Raw genomic sequence first — 17,742 nt, 5'->3', positions numbered from 1 at the left:
GAAGGGCCTGTTCCTGTGCTGTACTGGTCTGTGTTCTATGTCCTTAAATGTAAATTGATTTATTTTCCTATCTCCAAGCATGGGTATAAATATTTTTTATTCCCCTCCCCCCCGCCCCCTGTAAAGTGACTGACCTGCTTTTAACCCAAGCAGTAAACAGTCCACTTTTTGGCCCGGGATCCACTTCTTTGTTGATCCTGCAGTCCTTGTACTGCATTTTATCATAATAACGTTAAGCATGTAATTAGGTTCTGCTGTGTAGTTTATCAAGAAAGTAAATCTGAGGTAATTTCCTCAATAAAACTCAAACATAGAATGTTATCTACTTAGTTTCTGTTTGCGTTTACCATGTTGTGTTGGTGTATACTTGATTAATCCCTCAAGCTCTTTTCGGATAAAGATTTGAGAATTGCTTACTCATATTTAATTACAAGTATGACCTTAACAGAAGAGAAATGTCACGTTGGCCTTTTACTTTATCAGTGTTGTTAACTAGCTTCCATAGTTTATTACTGCTACTTGAAACTAATTACATGAATGTCTTTATTTTCCAATTTGCAGAGAAAATTTACAAGCATGTTGTCGGGACTTGAGGATCTGAGTTGTAGGAAATATTGAATAGGTTAGGACTTCATTCCCTGGAGCAGAATGAGGGGAGATTTCAAAGTTCAAAGTAAATTTTATTATCAGCGTACATACATGACACCACATACAACCCTGAGAATCTTTTTCCTGCGGGCATAGTCAGCAAATCTATAGAATGTAACAGGATCAATGAAAGTTCAAGTACAGCGTAGAAGACAAACTGTGCAAATGCAAATATAAGTAAATAGTGATAAATACAAGAGCATGAAATAACAAGTTAAAGAGTCCTTAAAATGAGATCATTGGTTTTGGGAACATCTCAGTCGATGAGTATAATTATCCCTCTTTGTTCAAGAGCCTGATGGTTGCAACTGTTCTCAGACCTGGTAGTGTGAGTCCTGAGGCTCTTCTACCTTCTACCTGATGGCAGCAGTGAAAAAAAACATGGCCTGGGTGGTAAGGATCTTTGATGATGGATGCTGCTTTCCTATGACAGTGTGTTATGTAGATGTGCTCAATGGTTGAGAGGGCTTTAACCGTGATGTACTGGTCTCATCACATTTTATAGAGGTATACAAAATTATAAGCTGCAAAGATAGGTTAAAGCCAGATAGACTTTTTCCACGGAGTTTGGGTAAGACTAGAACTACAGATCATGCATTGAGGGTGAAAGGTGAACTGTCAGAGGGGAACATGAGGGGGAACTTCTTCACTCAGAGGATGGTGTGAGTGTGGAATGAGCTGCCAGCGGAAGTGAAGGATTTGATTTCGATTTCAACATTTAAGAGAGATTTGGATAGGTACATGGATAGGAGGGGTATGGAAGGCTATACTCTGGGTGCAGGTAGGTAGATAGATAGATATACTTTATTAATCCCGAGGGAAATTTGGTTTCGAGAATCCTGAGGTCAATGGGACGGGGCAGATTAATAGTTTGGCATAGGTTTGATGAGCCGAAGGACCTGTTTTTTGTGTTCTATGGTGTTCTACGACTATGACTCTTTTAAAAAAAAAAAATTAATTCCATTCTGTCATAAATGACAAATTGCAATCCTATGCTTGAAATCCTGAGGAAATTACATGTGCGTAAACAGTTAGGAAGCACATTTAACCTGAAGCTGGCATGGAGGCTGAAAAACACTGAGCAAAGTTCTTGGGGCTGCAACAGTTACTGATTTTCCACTGAGAAACTTTTACAAATTATTGTAGTTCGGCAAGATTTATATCCATTTAAATAGATATTTGCCTTCTAATCTCTTGACTGCATTCATTATAAATAAATTCTGAAATATAGGTTCCTTTTTGTGACCCTCCAGAAAAAGTGTTCGCGAGTAAACAGCATGGCTTACAAGTGGAGGACTCATCTCTGACTGAAGAACGGAAAGGGTGTATAGCAAAAAGGTAAACACTACCATAAAGCTTCTGATTTATTGTAGATTTCTGCCTGTCTGTTGTTTTCCTATGCATGGTAAATGTTGTATTGGTAATTTGCTGTAAGATACTAACCAGGCCATTGATCTTCTATAATACAACTTGTCACGAGGTTTTAAAATGTGAATTAGCATTGTTGTAATTAGAAAAGTGTAATTAATCCAATATAAATATTATTGTTTTAAGTAAAGCGGCTAGGACTCACATTTATTTTAGAACATAGAATGTTCACAATGTTGTGCCGACCCTTAAACCCTGCCTCCCATATAACCCCCCCACACCTTAAATTCCTCCATATACCTGTCTAGTAGTTTCTTAAACTTCACTAGTGTATCTGCCTCCACCACTGACTCAGGCAGTGCATTCCATGCACCAACCACTCTCTGAGTAAAAAACCTTCCTCTAATATCCCGCTTGAACTTCCCACCCATTACCTTAAAGCCATGTCCTCTTGTACTGAGCAGTGGTGCCCTGGGGAAGAGGCAGTGGCTGTCTGCTCTATCTATTCCTCTGAATATCTTGTATACCTCTATCATGTCTTCTCTCATCCTCCTCTCCAAAGAGTAAGGCCCTAGCTCCCTTAATCTCTGATCATAATGCACACTCACTAAACCAGGCAGCATCCTGGTAAATCTCCTCTGTACACTTTCCAATGCTTCCAATTTTTCTTGTTTGCTACAGTTAAACTTTTTCAGACTACTAGCCTTTATGTTAAGAAAGGCAATAAATTCTTAGGGGTTAAAATTTTTGAAATTCCCCTTGTCTGCAGAATAATGCATTGGGTGAGGAAAAAGCTGAACAAAAATGTTCTTCATTTCATCTTTGGTCAGGGTCAATATCACATGAGCAACAATGGTGATGTTACAGGTATAGTAGAGATTTGCATGCTGCAGCATTTGCAGAGACCTAGATTCAGACAATGCCCAGAACAATAGTTATAAATTGTACAGAAATTATACAAGACAGTGAAGAGAAACTGCATAACATACAGTTTGTTTCTTACCAGAGGACAAGATAGACACAATCAACACTCAGTGGCCATTTTATTAGGTACCTTCTGTACATAATGAAGTGGCTACTTGAGTGTATGTTCGTGGTCTTCTGCTGTTGTAGCCCATCCACTTCAAGATTCGATGAGTTGTGCATTCAGAGATTCTCTTCTGCGCACTACTCTCATAATGCATGGTTATCTGAGTTCCTGTCACCTTCTTGTCAGCTTGATCCAGTCTGACCTTTCTCTTATGATCTTTCATTAATGTTTATGCCCCCAGGACTGCTGCTCACAGGATGTTTTTTTTTGCACCATTCTCTGTAAACACTGTTGTGTGTAAAATCCTGTCCCTACACCTCTTCTCTTGCCACCATTCAGGGCCCCAAACAGTCCTTCCAAGTGGGGCAACACTTCACTTGTGAGTCTGTTGGGGTCATCTTTTGCATCCAGTGCTCCCGGTGCGGCCTCCTGTACATCTGTGAAACCCGACGCAGATTGGGGGACCGCTTCGTCGAGCCCCTCCCCTCTGCCCGCCACAACAGACAGGATCTCCCAGTAGCCACCCACTTCAACTCTACTTCCCACTCCCATTCAGATATGTCCATACATGGCCTCCTCTACTGCCATGATGAGGCTAAACTCAGGTTGGAGGAGCAATACCTCATATACTGTCTAGGTAGTCTCCAGCCCCTTGGTATGAACGTAGAATTCTCCAACTTCCGGTAATTCCCTCCCCCTCCCTTCCTCTATCCCTATGTCACTCTGCCCCCTCCCCCAGCTGCCTATCACCTCCCTCATGGTTCCGCTTCCTTCTACTACCCATTGTGTTTTCCCCTATTCCTCCTTCACCTTTCCTGCCTATCACCTCCCTGCTTCCCCTCCCCTACCCCTTTATCTTTCCCCTTACTGGTTTTTCACCTGGAACCTACCAGCCTTCTCCTTCCCACCCTCCCCCTACCTTCTTTATAGGGCCTCTGCCCCATCCCCCTACAGTCCTGACGAAGGGTTCCGGCCCGAAACATCGATTGATCTTTTCCACGGATGCTGCCCGACCTGCTGAGTTCCTCCAGCGTGTTGTGAGTGTTCCCAGGAGATCAGCAGTTTCTGAGATACTACAAACCACCATAAACAAGACCCTTGACAGTGTTGAGGAGCAGAGAGATCTTGAAATCCACGTTCACAGCTCCCTGAAAGTGGCTACACAGATTGATAGGGTGGTTATGAAGGTATATGGCATGCTTGCCTTTTAGTTAAGGCATTGAGTTCAAAAGTCAGGAAGTTATGTTGCAGCTTTACAAAACTCTAGTTAGGCCGCATCTGGAGTATTGAGTACAGTTTTGGTCACCCCATTATAGGAAGGATGTCGAGGCTTTGGACGGGATGCAGAAGATGCTTAGGAGGATGCTGCCTGGATTAGAAGGCATATGCTAAAATGAGAGGTTGGACAAACGTGGGTTGTATTCTCTGGAGTGGCAGAGGCTGATAGGAGATCTGATAGAGGTTAATAAGATTATGAGAGGCACAGATAGAGTGGACAGAGAGTATCTTTTTCCCAAGGCTGAAATACCTAATACCAGAGAGCATACATTGAAGCTGAGAGGGCTTAATTTCAAGCAAGATATGTGTGCTTGGAATGTGCTGCCTGGGGTAATGGTAGAGGCAGATCCATTAGGGACTTCTAAGAGACGTTTAGACAGGCACATGAATGTGAGGAAAATGGAAGTATATGGGCATTGTGTCGGCAGAGGGGATTAATTGGGTTCCCATTTGATTACTGATTTGATTGGATTGGCACAACATTAAGGGCCAAAGGGCCCGTTCATGTTCTATGTTCATCCCTTCTGGTACCCACAATCATTCCACTGTCGAGGTCACTTAGATTCCATTTCTTCGCCATTCTGATGTTTGGCTTGAACAATAGTTGAGCCTCTCGACCAGGTCTGCATGCTTTTGTGCATTGAGATGCTGTCATATGATTGGCTGAGTAGACAATTTGCATTAACGAGCCTACTAAAGTGGTCAATGACTGTATGTTGATGCTGACATAATGGAAGCCATGTGTGTTGTTGGAAATTTGCATTTTTATCACGGGAGCTGGGTGCTTAAGCTTAAAACAGGGTAAAAAAAAGAAAATTCTGTTTAACTTCCTAATATTGAAGCCTTGTTTATTAAGTGCATTTCGAGGCTGTATTTGACATGTGGCTTTTGTCTGAAGCAGCATATTTGATTCGACTTATCTGGTGCGCAGGATATATGATTTATTGCTCCATTTGACTGTTTGTCAAGTCCTATATTGCTTTGGACTGTGAGAGTTGCAAGTTCTTGCCAATATTTTCCTCCTCTGGCACTGAGTTGGACTCCATGTGCGCTGATTTGGAATTTTACCAGATTTCTCTACTGTGTGGGAGCCATCTGTAACCCTGTCTCTCCATCGGCATTTCCATTTCATATCTGATTTCTGGAGGTTTAATGGCACATCGTTTGTCAATTCTAGTCTTGACTAACCTGACTGTTCCAAGGCTGGTGGTTAGTGCAACGCTTTACAGTGCCAGCGATGGAGGTTCAATTCCCACCGCTGCCTTTAAGCAGTTTGTACATTTTCCCCTGACCATGTTGGTTTCCTCCGGGTGCTGTGGTTTTCTCCCACATTCCAAAGACATATAGTTAGAGTTAGAAAATGTGGGCAGGCTTTGTTGGTGCCAGAAGCGTGTGAACACTAGTGGGCTGCCTCCAGCACATCCTTGGACTTTGTTGGTAAAGGACACAGGTGATGTGTTTCACTGTAGGCTTCGATGTTTCAATGTACATGTAATAAATAAAACTAATATCTTTAATCTTTTCTCTCCCAATTTGCTCTGTTCCCTTATAAGCAGCTGCTCCTGTTTAAATGGTTCCTGCTTTCTTATTCATCTGAGAACAATTGGACATACACACAGAAAAAATAACCAAGAACACCCAATAAATACTTAACCCCTCACTGTGTCATCGAGTGCTATCAGAGTGTACCACGGAGACTTCGTCTAGGAGTGAATTTGTCTTGTTCAACTTTCCTACATTGAGCAGTTTATATTACACGAGGATTTATACCACCAACCTCTCAGGATCCATGTGAAATAAAACCAGAACTGGCAGGCTGTGTGGGACAAAGGGTTAGATTGATCTTAGAGCTGGTTAAAGGGTCAGTACAACATTGTGGATTGAAGGGCCTGTACTGTGTTCTGTCACAACTTGTCATGGTGGAGAGGTTTATGAGATCCTGAGACTAATGCTGCCTGACACTTAGCTCCTGGTAAGGTCACCCAAGGCGGTAAAGTCAAGGCGGAGATACCAGACAAAGAGCAATCCAGCTGAGACCTCGATGGTGGACCTGGTGAAAGATGATGGCACATCACAACAGTGGTGAAAGCAGAGGAAGGCTACAGCAGCGAAGGGTTCTCAGTCACCTTGCAGGCCATACCACTGGACCCTGACCCTGATTGTCAAGGACCGTGTGGTGGCTGTCTGCATCAGCCTCCCCAAGTTAAACGTCACAAGCGTTCTTCGGTAAGGGAATACAACCCCTAACATATGAAATAAAATTTTCTTACCAGTAGTCACATATAGATAGGGTCACAAATCATAGTTTGCCAGTGCAAACTAAAATATTAAGCATGTGAATAATTATTAGAGAATTGGAAAGCCAGATCTTTCCAAAGTAGTTCAGATAAGCAGCTCATTGAAATTGTTTGTTAATTATTTGAGTAAGTAGGATTAATGCGAACCAGTGAGATTATTAAATTTAGGAGTTTGCCCTTAAAATTGGAAATATTGAATAGCTACATTACGTTCCCTTCAAAGGCGGAAGAGAAATTAAATCAAGAACATACTAAATAAAAGGCTGAAACTCCTCAGCTAATAAAATGCTGAAAATAAAACACTGAAATCTTTATCAAAAAGGAGATAGTTTATTTTTGTTAATAGATGCTATCTTGCCTTCAGAGAATTTGCAGTATTTTCTGCTTTCAAATTTCCAGCATCTGTTTGGAGCAGCATGGTAGCACAGCAATGAGCAACTCGGGTTCAATTCCAATGCTGTTAGTAAAGACTTTTGTACATTCTTCCTGTTATAATGTGGGCTTCCTCCGGGTGCTCTGGTTTCCCCCCACATTCCAAAGACATACAATTTAGTAGGTTAGTAACCGCTGGAGGTGAGGTGTCCGAGCCATTGTGCTCTACCATGGAGGCGTAGCACGTTTCTGGTGACTGAAGATTTAAAATGGACTGAGGGGTCTGGACTATATACATATATATTTATCTGGCTGTGTTTTATATATGCGAGGACTTGACGTCAAAGCCATGGTGTTGCCTCGTGGGCATCGGGGGCTAGTCAACCGATGATATCAGTGGGCTGGGGTGGGGGTTTGGGTGTCTGGACTATATTGGCGACATAGTTGTAATTTAGGACTGTACAGGCTCTTTGGACCAGAAGGTCTTCTTGCGGTGCTGTCTCTGAAGTCGTCAAGATCACGTTTAATGCCATTTTAACTACTTCCAGGACCTCTTCAAAGAGTGATGTCTCAAAAAGGTGGCATCCATCATTCAGGATCCTCATCACCCAGGACATGCTGTCTTCTCATTGGTACCATCAGGTGGGAGGTACAGGAGTCTGAAGGCTCACACTCAGCGAGTCAGGAACAGTTTCTTCCCCTCTGCCATCCAATTTCTTACTTTTTTATTTCTTTTTGTGCACTACTTATTTAATATATATACTTCCTGTAATTTGTGTTTTTTAATCTTATGCATTGCATTGTGCTGCTGACACAAAAACAACAAATCTTACAATATATGCTGGTGATATTAAACTGGATACTGATTCTGACATGTACACTGTCAGTCAAAGCTACATTCCTCCAGACCAAAGTGTATGTAACCACATATAACTCATACACAACACCTAAAGTAATATTACCACAAATAAACAGATAATAATGTGCATTTACATCACACAATCATAGTCATACTTTATTAATCCTGGGGGAAATTGGTTTTCATTACAGTTGCTCCATAAATAATAAATAGTAATAGAACCATAAATAGTTAAATAGTAATGTGTAAATTATGCCAGTAAATCATGAAACAAGTCCAGGTTATTAAATAAGTCACAGGTTAAAAGGTAAACAGTGTACCGCTACTGGTGACTCAAACGTGGTGAGACCTGGGTGGTAGCAGGGAGTTCGTTGGTGTTATGGCCTCTGATCTCTGAAGAGTACATGAAGTCATAAAATACTGCAGATACTGGAATGTGGAATAACAAACAAGATGGTAGAGAAACTCGGGTTGGGTGGCATCTGTGGGGTGGGGGGGTGGAAATGGGTAGTTAATGTTTCAGATCACCATCTGGACTGAAAGATTAATTTAAACTCATTTTCGCTGTATTGGTGCTTGACAAATTGTACTATGCAATGACAATAAAGATATTTCATTTCATTTCATTTATTTACTGAGATACAGCGTGGAAGAGGCCCTTCTGGTTATTTGAGCTGTGCTGCCCAGCAATCTCCCAATTTAACCCCAGCCCAATCATGGAACAAGTTACAATGACCAATTAACCTATCAGTTGTTGGACTGTTGTACTCATTCCACCGAGATGCAGCACAGAGCGTCATAGGAAGTCATTCCTGACTGTGGCCATCAAACTTTACAACTCCTCCCTTGGAGGGTCAGACACCCTGAGCCAATAGGCCGGTCCTGGACTTATTTCTTGGCATAATTTATATATTGCTATTTAACTATTTATGGTTTTATTACTATTTGTTATTTATGGTGCAACTGTAACGAAAACCAATTTCCCCCGGGATCAATAAAGTATGACTATGACTAACCCACACGGTCGTGGGGAGAAAGTGTAAACTCCTTACAGGCAGCAGCGGGACTTGAACCCAGGTCGCTTCTACTGTAAAGTGTTGTGCTCACCACTACACTACCACGCTGTGGAGTTAACCAGTTTAAAAAGGTAAACATTTGGAGGTGATAGGTGGAGGCAACAAAGGTCTATAGATGATGGTGTCTGATTCCATGCTTCACCCTTTCAGATTCCATCATCTGCAGCCTTCTGTTGCCTCCACCTATCTCCTCCCACCCTCTTTTGCTGCCTTCTCTCTCTCCTCCATCTGCCCATCAACACCCTTCACCTGGATCCACTTATCGCTTACTGGCTCTAGTTCCAGCCCTCCCCCTCACTTCTTTAATGGCTATCTCCTCTATCTTTCAGTCCAAAGGAAGCGTCTTCACCAAAAACATAGACTCTCCATTTCTTTCCACAGATACTGCTGAATTTTTCCAGTATCTTGTTTGTTGCTGCTGTATTGATTAGTTATCTGAATAGATTGTCAAATATATAGAACAGAATCAGTGCAGCACAGTATGGACCAATCAGCCTACAATGTTCTGACAATCTCTTAATGTACACTTAGGTTAATCTAACCTTTCCCTCCCACATATGTGTCTATCTCAGGGTCTCTTAAGTGTCTGCTTCCGTTCTTTTTACAGGCCTCGCAGTTTGGGTCTAGCGAGGATCCCTGGAACCTGTGTTCAATGACTGCTTCTCTCGCCTGCAAAGTCTCTTAAATGTCTCTAATGTATCTGTTGTACCACCAACCCTGCCAGCTACTCTTTGTTAAAAGATAACCCTGCCTCTGACATCCCCCCCACCCCTTTACTCCAATTATTGTAAAATTATGATACCTTACTTAGAGGCAAAGACTCCCACAAAATTTAAGAAAATTCTAGCCAATGGACCTACAGGATTGTTATACGTAGGTACTTGATGGTAGATGTGGACATGATGATGCATGGTTCTAAATTATCATGGACGCCTACTGGCTTCAGTTTCTATGCAAGTAATGAAAATCTGAGGCCTTTTGATATGTGTTCATGCTGACCATTACCCACCCAGTTTTACATTAATCCCATGCTCACACATAACACAATTGTTTATTATCACTGATGTATGTTGTGAAACTTGTTTTTATGGTAGCAGTACAGTATGAAAATAAATAAATCGTGCAAAGAGGAATACTGAGGGAGTGTTCATGGACTATTCAGAAATCTGATGGGAAGGGGGAAGAAGCTGTTTCTAAAATGTTGAGAGTGGTTCTTCAGTCTCCTGTACCACCACCTCAATAGTAGTAACAAGAAATTCTGCATGGGGGGAGTCATCAGGCTCCTGAACGAACGTGGATAAATTCACTCAGCTCTACACTGAACTGATTATTATTATTATTGTTGTTATTATTATTTATAGTTTGTTTTGCACATTGGTTGTTTGTTAGTCTTTATAGTTTTTCATAAACCCTATTGTATTTCTTGTAAATTCCTGCAAGAAAATGAATTGCAAGGTAGTGTATGGTTGTACTGTATATATGCAGTTTGATAATAAATTGATTTTTACTTTGACACTGACATCAGCGGACATCAGGATTGAACCTGTGATGCAGGCACTGTGAGGCAGCAGCTCTACCATAGCCAACTAAGAAAGCAGAGGCTTTCTCCTGAAGACTATAAGACATAAGAGCAGAATTATGCCATTTGGCCCATCGAGGCTACTCCACCATTCCATCACGACTGATTTATGATCCCTCTCAGCCCATTCTCCTGCCTTATCCCATAACCTTTGACGACCTTGCTAATCAAGAAATTTATCAACCTCCACTTCTGGTTACCTTGCTTCTGGGCAAATTCAGCATCTGTTTTTTGGTTTAAATTTCATTTCACTTAAACTCTGAGAAGCTAAGTACATTTAAGTATATTTAAGACCATGTTTATCTGGTCCAGCTGCACAATCTTCTGTGCCTCTCAGTGGGAAGAGTACTTTGTGATTTAGCTTGACATCCTTCTAAGTAAACATGTCCAGGCACTGCAAAAACTAAGGCTGAGCCTGAGTAATGGTGTTTATAAACACAGTCTTGTATATCTTTAATTTCAAAAGTTGTCTTCCCAATTCTGTTATTAATAGGAAGTCCACGTCCTTTTGTAGTAAGCTGAAGTGCTAGACTCCCCCACTCATTCACCCACCAGTGTTAAAGTCTGAGTATTAGCCAAGAGGCAGAGCAAGCCACTTCTGTTACTCACCGTTCATATATCTTGAGCATTTCATGCTACTCGCATCAAGAGTTCTCCTCTGCCTTCCTTTACTAACCAGCTGCCATCTCACCAATGCCCAAAGGTCTAACTCCATTCAAATGGTTTTAGTTACAGCATCGTTATTACAGCTTGGGGCATCGGAGTTCAGTTTTGACGCCATCTGTAAGACATAGTTATGTTCTTCCTCAGGGTGCTCTGGTTTCCTCCCACTGTCCAAAGCCATATCGGTTAGTAGGTTAATTAGTCATGTGATTAGGCTAGGGTTAAATAGGTGGGTTGCTATCCGGTGTGGCTTGTTGGGCCGTGTCTCTAAATAAATAGATAAATATGCTTATAACTGCATCTGTGTTACTCAAATCATATCCACATACTGGTGGATCATCAAACATGGGTATTTTGTTCATCTTAAAAGGCTAATGATAAAGATTGCTCCTATTTCTTATGTTCTTATTAGCTCTATTTTTCACATGTACATTGAAATGTATATTAAAATGGATTGTTTTGTGTCAACGGTCCACACAGTCCCAGGATGTGTTCGGGCATCGCACAAGTGTTGCCACGCTTCCAGTACCAACATAGCATGTGCACAGTCTACGAACCCTAATCTGTATTTCTTTGGAATGTAGGAAGAAACTGGAGCATTCATAGGAAACTCATGGGATCCTAGGGAGAACATAACAAACTCCTTACAGGCAGTGGCAGAAATTAAATATGTGTCTCTGACAAAATAATCGTGTTATGATAACTTGCTCCACTACTGTCCCTTCATTTGAAGAGTTTTACTCTGAACCCTCAGATGTGTTGGAGAAGTTGACTTCTGAAAATCATACTTTATAGAATGTTTTTTAAACCCCGTAATTTCTCCTTGAGGCTTTAGTCTGTTCTATTTAGTAATCTTATCAAGCTTACTTAGAGCTGTGTCATATGCTTTTCTTAGCAGTACATGGTTGTGCAGCATGGCCAGCCAGAGTTTGGCACTGATCCTCAAGAAGTACTAAGGCATCTTGCAAAGCTTGGTGAGAGATAGTTTTAAGAACATTTTCAAGGAAAGAGCAGTAATAGGGAAGGGAATTGAAGTGTGGGTCCAGGACTGTTGATAGGCTGCTTGTAGTTGATCCTTTCAGCCCAGGAATGACCAGGAAGCTGAATCAGTGCAGTGCTGATGAAAGGGGGAGGACTGTACAACTACAGGGCATTAAGCAGGTAAGGAATTGCAAAATCATCAGTGGCTGTGAAAAAGAGCAGTTTTTAAACACAAGAGATTCTTCGGATGCTGGAAATCTTGAGGAACACACACAAAATGCTAGAGGAACTCAGCGGGTCAGGCAACATCTATGGAGGAGAGTAACAGTTGACATTTTGAACCTTCATCAGGACTTTCATAATATCACAATGTAGATAATATAGCCAAGAGCCGGTATTAAATCTAGGATTAGGTTAAGAAAGATTTAAAGATTAGCTTTATTTGTCACGTGTACATAGAAACATACAGTGAATTATGTTGTTTGCGTCAATGACCAACACAGTCCAAAATGTGCCGGAGGCAGCCCATAGGTGTTGCCATACATCCATCACCAACATGGCACATCCACAGCTCACTAACCTTAACTTGTACGTCTTTGGACTGTAGGAGGAAACTGGAGCACTCAGAGGACACCCATGCTTTCAAGGGGGGAAGGTACAGACTCAAGAATAGCGTCTATCCCACTGTTACCAGACTCTTGAACTGAGCTCTTGTATGATAAGACGGATTCTTGGCCTCACAGTCTACCTTGTTATGATCTTGCACAGCACTTTGTTGAGATTTTACCCTTTATTCTGCATTATTATTGTCTTACCTTATTCTACATCAATGCACTGTGTAATACTAACAATATGCAAGACAACCTTTTCACTGCATCTTAACGCATACTAGAATAATAAACCAATACGAATAGTGTTGCTCAAATTCTGTCAGACTTCTGTGAAACGTCACTAAAGATCACTCTGCAACTATTCTGAGTTCTTCTGTTTCTCCTCTCCACCATTATTCTGATACCTAACTGCATCTCTCTTTCCATGTTGATAGCCTTTCTTTCTTTTCTAGAACCGGCCAATTCTAATGGAAGGTCCCCTTTCACGTTAATTCAGTTATTCTGTCTTCACAGATGCAGCCTAATTTGCTCTGTGTTTTCAATGGCCTTTTATATCAGACCTACAATTTCTGCTGGATTTTATCTCCACAGTACTAGTCTGTTTGCATTTGTTTCTCTTTTTACTGCCCTTGTTTCCCTGATTCCCCTCCAGTGGATCAACTGTCTGGTATTGAAATTAGTTTATTATTGTCATGAGTACTGTTTTACAATGGGAAAACTTCTCTTGCATACTGTTCATACAAATCATATCATTACACAGTGCATTGAGCTAGAACAGGTAAAACAATAACATCAGATTTCTGAACAGTCCATGAACACTACCTCATTCTTTCTGATGTGTTGATCTAAGGCCGCCTCTTATGTCAAGATGAGGCCACCCTCAGGGTGGAGGAGCAACACCTTATATTCAGTCTGGGTACCCTCCAGACCTGATGGCATGAATATCGGTTGCTCCTTGCGGTGAACAAATCCACGCTCCCCACCGCCCCCCCCCCCCCACAACCAATCTCTATTTCCTAGTCTGACCTTTCACTTTTTCTCACCTGCCTATTACTTCCCCCTGGACTCCCTCTGTTCCTTTCTTCTTTGGCATACCACTCTCTGATCAGATTATTTCTTGACCTTGACCTTTCCCACCCACCTGGCTTCACCTATCACCTTCCATGTAGCCTCTTTTTCCTCCCCCACCCTTTTTTAAAATTCAGATTCCTTCCCCCCCTCCTCCTTAGTCCTGAAGAAGGATCTCAGAACGAAACATCGACTGTTTGCTCTTTTCCAAAGATACTGCCTGACCTGCTGAGTTCCTCCAGCATTTTGTGTATGTTGTTTTGGATTTCCAGCATCTGCAGAATTTCTCTTGTTTGTACTTCACCATTTTGCTCTTTGTTTGCATTACTTATTTGCTTTTGTTTCCTATTACAACTTGTATTTTTTATATTTTGCACTGCACTGCTGCAACAAAATAACAAATTTCACGACCTATGTCAGTGATAATAAACTTTTGATTCTAACAATGCAGAAAAAAAGTGTAACAGCTACAGTGAAAGGACAGTGCAGGTATATAATAAAGTGCAAGATCATAATGAGATATCATATCTTTTGGATATCACTGAAAACAATTCTATCACGTAGAGCTTATTGCCACCGTGTTACAGATCTTTGTTCTCTACAACTTGCTTCCACAATTTTGTGATGAAAAGTCGTTGATTTAAAGAAGACCCAAGCTTTTCTCTTCACAGATGCTGCCCAGTTTACCGACAATTCCCTGCATTCTCTGCTTTTCTTTTCCTAGCATCTGGAATTGTTTGAATTCAATCCAGATGAGCATGCTGTGTGGTTTTGCACCCTGTGTGAATATCCGGAGATATTTTAGTTAAAACATTGATGCCACAATTGGTCATAAGTGCAGAACGTTTTGGCAATGCATCTAGAGATCAGAATGTATGATTGAGCAATGATTCAGCTGGTTTTTATAGCATTGATTACAAACTTCTCTCCCTTGGAGTACAGGGAGATAAAGAACTATGCATGTTAAAAAAAAATTGGTAAAACTGAGCTAAAATCATTCCCAGAAAAGCTACGCTCTCACAGATGTGAGAGAAGTTTCTGCCCCTTCCCTTTCCAGTCCTGATGAACAGTCTTGACCCAAAACCATGACTGTTTATTCCCTTCCATTGATGCTGCCTGACTTATGGAGTTCCTCCAGCAGTTTATGATTTTTGCAGGGAGCAGGAACTGTATCGATAGTGGAGCTACTCTCTGTGATTGATTCCAGTTCTGTTTTGCTGAATTGTTTATACATATGATGTTTGTCTCACTGCACTCCAATGAAGGGAAGCTTGTAATCAGTGCTGTAAAAGGCAACTGAATTGTTGCGCAGGCATATATTCAGGGAGCAGGAACTTTATCTATAGTGAAGCTGAAATCTCTGCAGCACCCAGGGTGTTGGATGAACATGGATAAACAGGCCCTTCAGCCCATAATGTTGTGCTATCCTTTAACCTACTCCAAGAATAATCTAACCCTATCCTCCCATAAAGCCCTCCAGTTTTCTTTCAGCCATTTACTGTCTTCATTAAATATTCCTGAAGTATTTGCCTCTACCACCACTCGTGACAGAGCGCACTTCGCACCCACAATTCTTGACGTGAAAACTAACCTCTAACTTCACTCCTATACTATGCCCCCTTGTATTAGACATTTCCATCCTGGGATATAGTTGCTGCTTGTCCACTCTATTTGGGTTCTTGTCATCTTGCACCCAACTATCAAGTCTTCCTCACTCCAAAGAGAAAAGCCCTAGCTCACTTAACCTTTCCTCATAAAATGTGCTCTCTCATCCAGGTAGCATCTTGATACATCTCCACAGCACTCTCTCCAAAGCTTCCACGTCTTTTCTATAATGAGGTAACCAGAATTGAACACAATTGTGGTCTGACTGGAGTTTTATAGAGCTGCAACATTACTTCATGATTCTTAAACTCAAATCACTTGTCTAATGAAGGCCAACGCATTGTAAACCTTTTTAACAACCCTATCAACTTGCGAGGCAACTTTGAGGAATCTATGGACGTGAACCCCCATGGTCTCTGCAGAGAAACTTGCCGTTAACCTTGTACTCTGCCTCCAAGTTTGACTTTCCAAAGTAAACCACTTCACACTCCTCTGGTTTGAACTGCATCCGCCACTTCTCAGCCCAGCTCTGCATCCTGTCAGTATCCAATTGTAACCTTCTACACTATCCACATAACGCTTCCTCATCCAAGTCATTCATAAGCATCACTAAGAACAAGATTCCCAAAACAGATCCCTGTGGAAGCACAGATCCCTGTGGAAGCAATCTTCCCAGAACAGATCCCTGTTGATGCACCACAGTTTGAAAGGATTTTATATGTAGCTGAATTATGCTGTTAGCCTTGCAAAGAGCATGAGCAATTTCTAGTTCCTGGGTGTCAATAGCTCTGAGGACCTAACCTGGATGCAACATATTGATGCAGCTATGAAGAAGGCAAGGCAGCGGCTATATTTCATTAGGAGTTTGAGAAGATTCGATTTGTCAACCGAAACACTCAAACTTTTACAAGGGTACCCTGGAGAGCATTTTGACTGGCTACATCAAGTTTGGTAAGGGGTTGGGGGAGGGCTATAGTACAAGATCAAAATAAGTTGCAAAAACCTGTAAAATTAGTCAGCTCCATCATGGATACTAGCCAACGTAGTATCAAAGGCATCTTCGAGGAAGGCGGCGTCCATCATTAAAGATCCTCACCATCCAGGACACCCCCTCTTCACACTGTTACTGTCGGGAAGGAGGTACAAAGGCCTGAAGACACACACTAAGTATTTCAGGGACAGCTTTTCACCCTCTGGCATCCGAGTTCTAAATGTACATTGATCCTATGAGCACTACCTCACTACTATTTCTGTTTTTTTTGCACTACTTATTTTAACTTAACCATTTAATAGACACATATATACTCAATGTAACTCCGTTTTTTTCTCTATATTTATTTATCATTCAATTTTCCTGTAGGCATTTGAGGAAAGTAAAGAAATACAGTAGAATTTATGAAAAGCTGTACATAGATAAAGAATGAAAACCAACCAGTACGCAAAAGAAGACAAGTTATGTAATTTATATCAAGTGAGAATGAGTTGCAGTGACATTTGTTTGGTCATTGCACTTACCACTATGCATTATTGTGCTCAGTAAACTTCAGCATGAATATCTTGCTGCTTCTCAGCAGTTTTCTCACTGTCTGTCCTATGAATCCCATTTCCCCTTACTGCCCAGTCTTGAACCTTAATTGAGGATATGCTTTAAAGAGCATTGAGTAGGGTGCGCCATTATGTATTCTATTCTTGCCTGACATTTGCATAGCTAAAAACAACAGCATCTTGTTCTATGTATGTATTACCTTTGATACCCCCACATCACCACTGATTACAACGATAATAGAGCACAAAATTAATACCAGCTTGGGCACCATGGTTGCCATAGACTCGTTGGGCCAAAGGGCCTGTATCTATGCTGGATTGATCTGTGACTCTGATAATGTTCACTATAGCAGTGCAGTGAAATATAATAACTAATTTACATTCTCCAAGCTCACACTTATTCTATGTGATCAGTTTATTCTTTTCCCACTTACTCAGGTACAATGAAGAACTTGTTTTGTGTGGTACCCGTACAGATAATTCCAAATAGGTACACCGAGGTAGTTACTCAGCTTTGGTCCCCTCCCAATTTGGATCCATGTGCCTATCACCCATGCACATTTCTCTGGGTCATACGCAGAACAGGCAGACAATAAAGTACATGGTCATGACCTTAGATACTTATACTTTATACTTTATTGTCACCAAACAATTGATTCTGCGCTTCCCGCTCTCTGGATTACAAATATTAAATAATAAAAATATTAAAAATAGTAAAATTATTAAATATTAAAAATCTAAATTATAAATCATAAATAGAAA

At 41.2% G+C, this 17,742-nt stretch overlaps 1 protein-coding gene across 2 annotated transcripts in view; it reads left to right on the top strand.

The window, feature by feature from the left end:
* Positions 1–17,742, top strand: part of uvrag (UV radiation resistance associated gene) — a 444,845-nt gene that overhangs the window by 180,654 nt on the left and 246,449 nt on the right. For both annotated transcript variants that reach the window (XM_063054654.1, XM_063054653.1), the window contains exon 9: positions 1,902–1,986. In XM_063054654.1, the coding sequence (XP_062910724.1) occupies positions 1,902–1,986 (85 nt within the window). The remainder of the gene's footprint in view (positions 1–1,901; positions 1,987–17,742) is intronic.

Source organism: Mobula hypostoma, chromosome 7 (genome assembly GCF_963921235.1).
Source record: "Mobula hypostoma chromosome 7, sMobHyp1.1, whole genome shotgun sequence".
NCBI lineage: Eukaryota > Metazoa > Chordata > Chondrichthyes > Myliobatiformes > Myliobatidae > Mobula > Mobula hypostoma.
The sequence above is the reverse complement of the archived record's forward strand: the minus strand, read 5'-3'. Positions and strand labels throughout refer to the sequence as shown.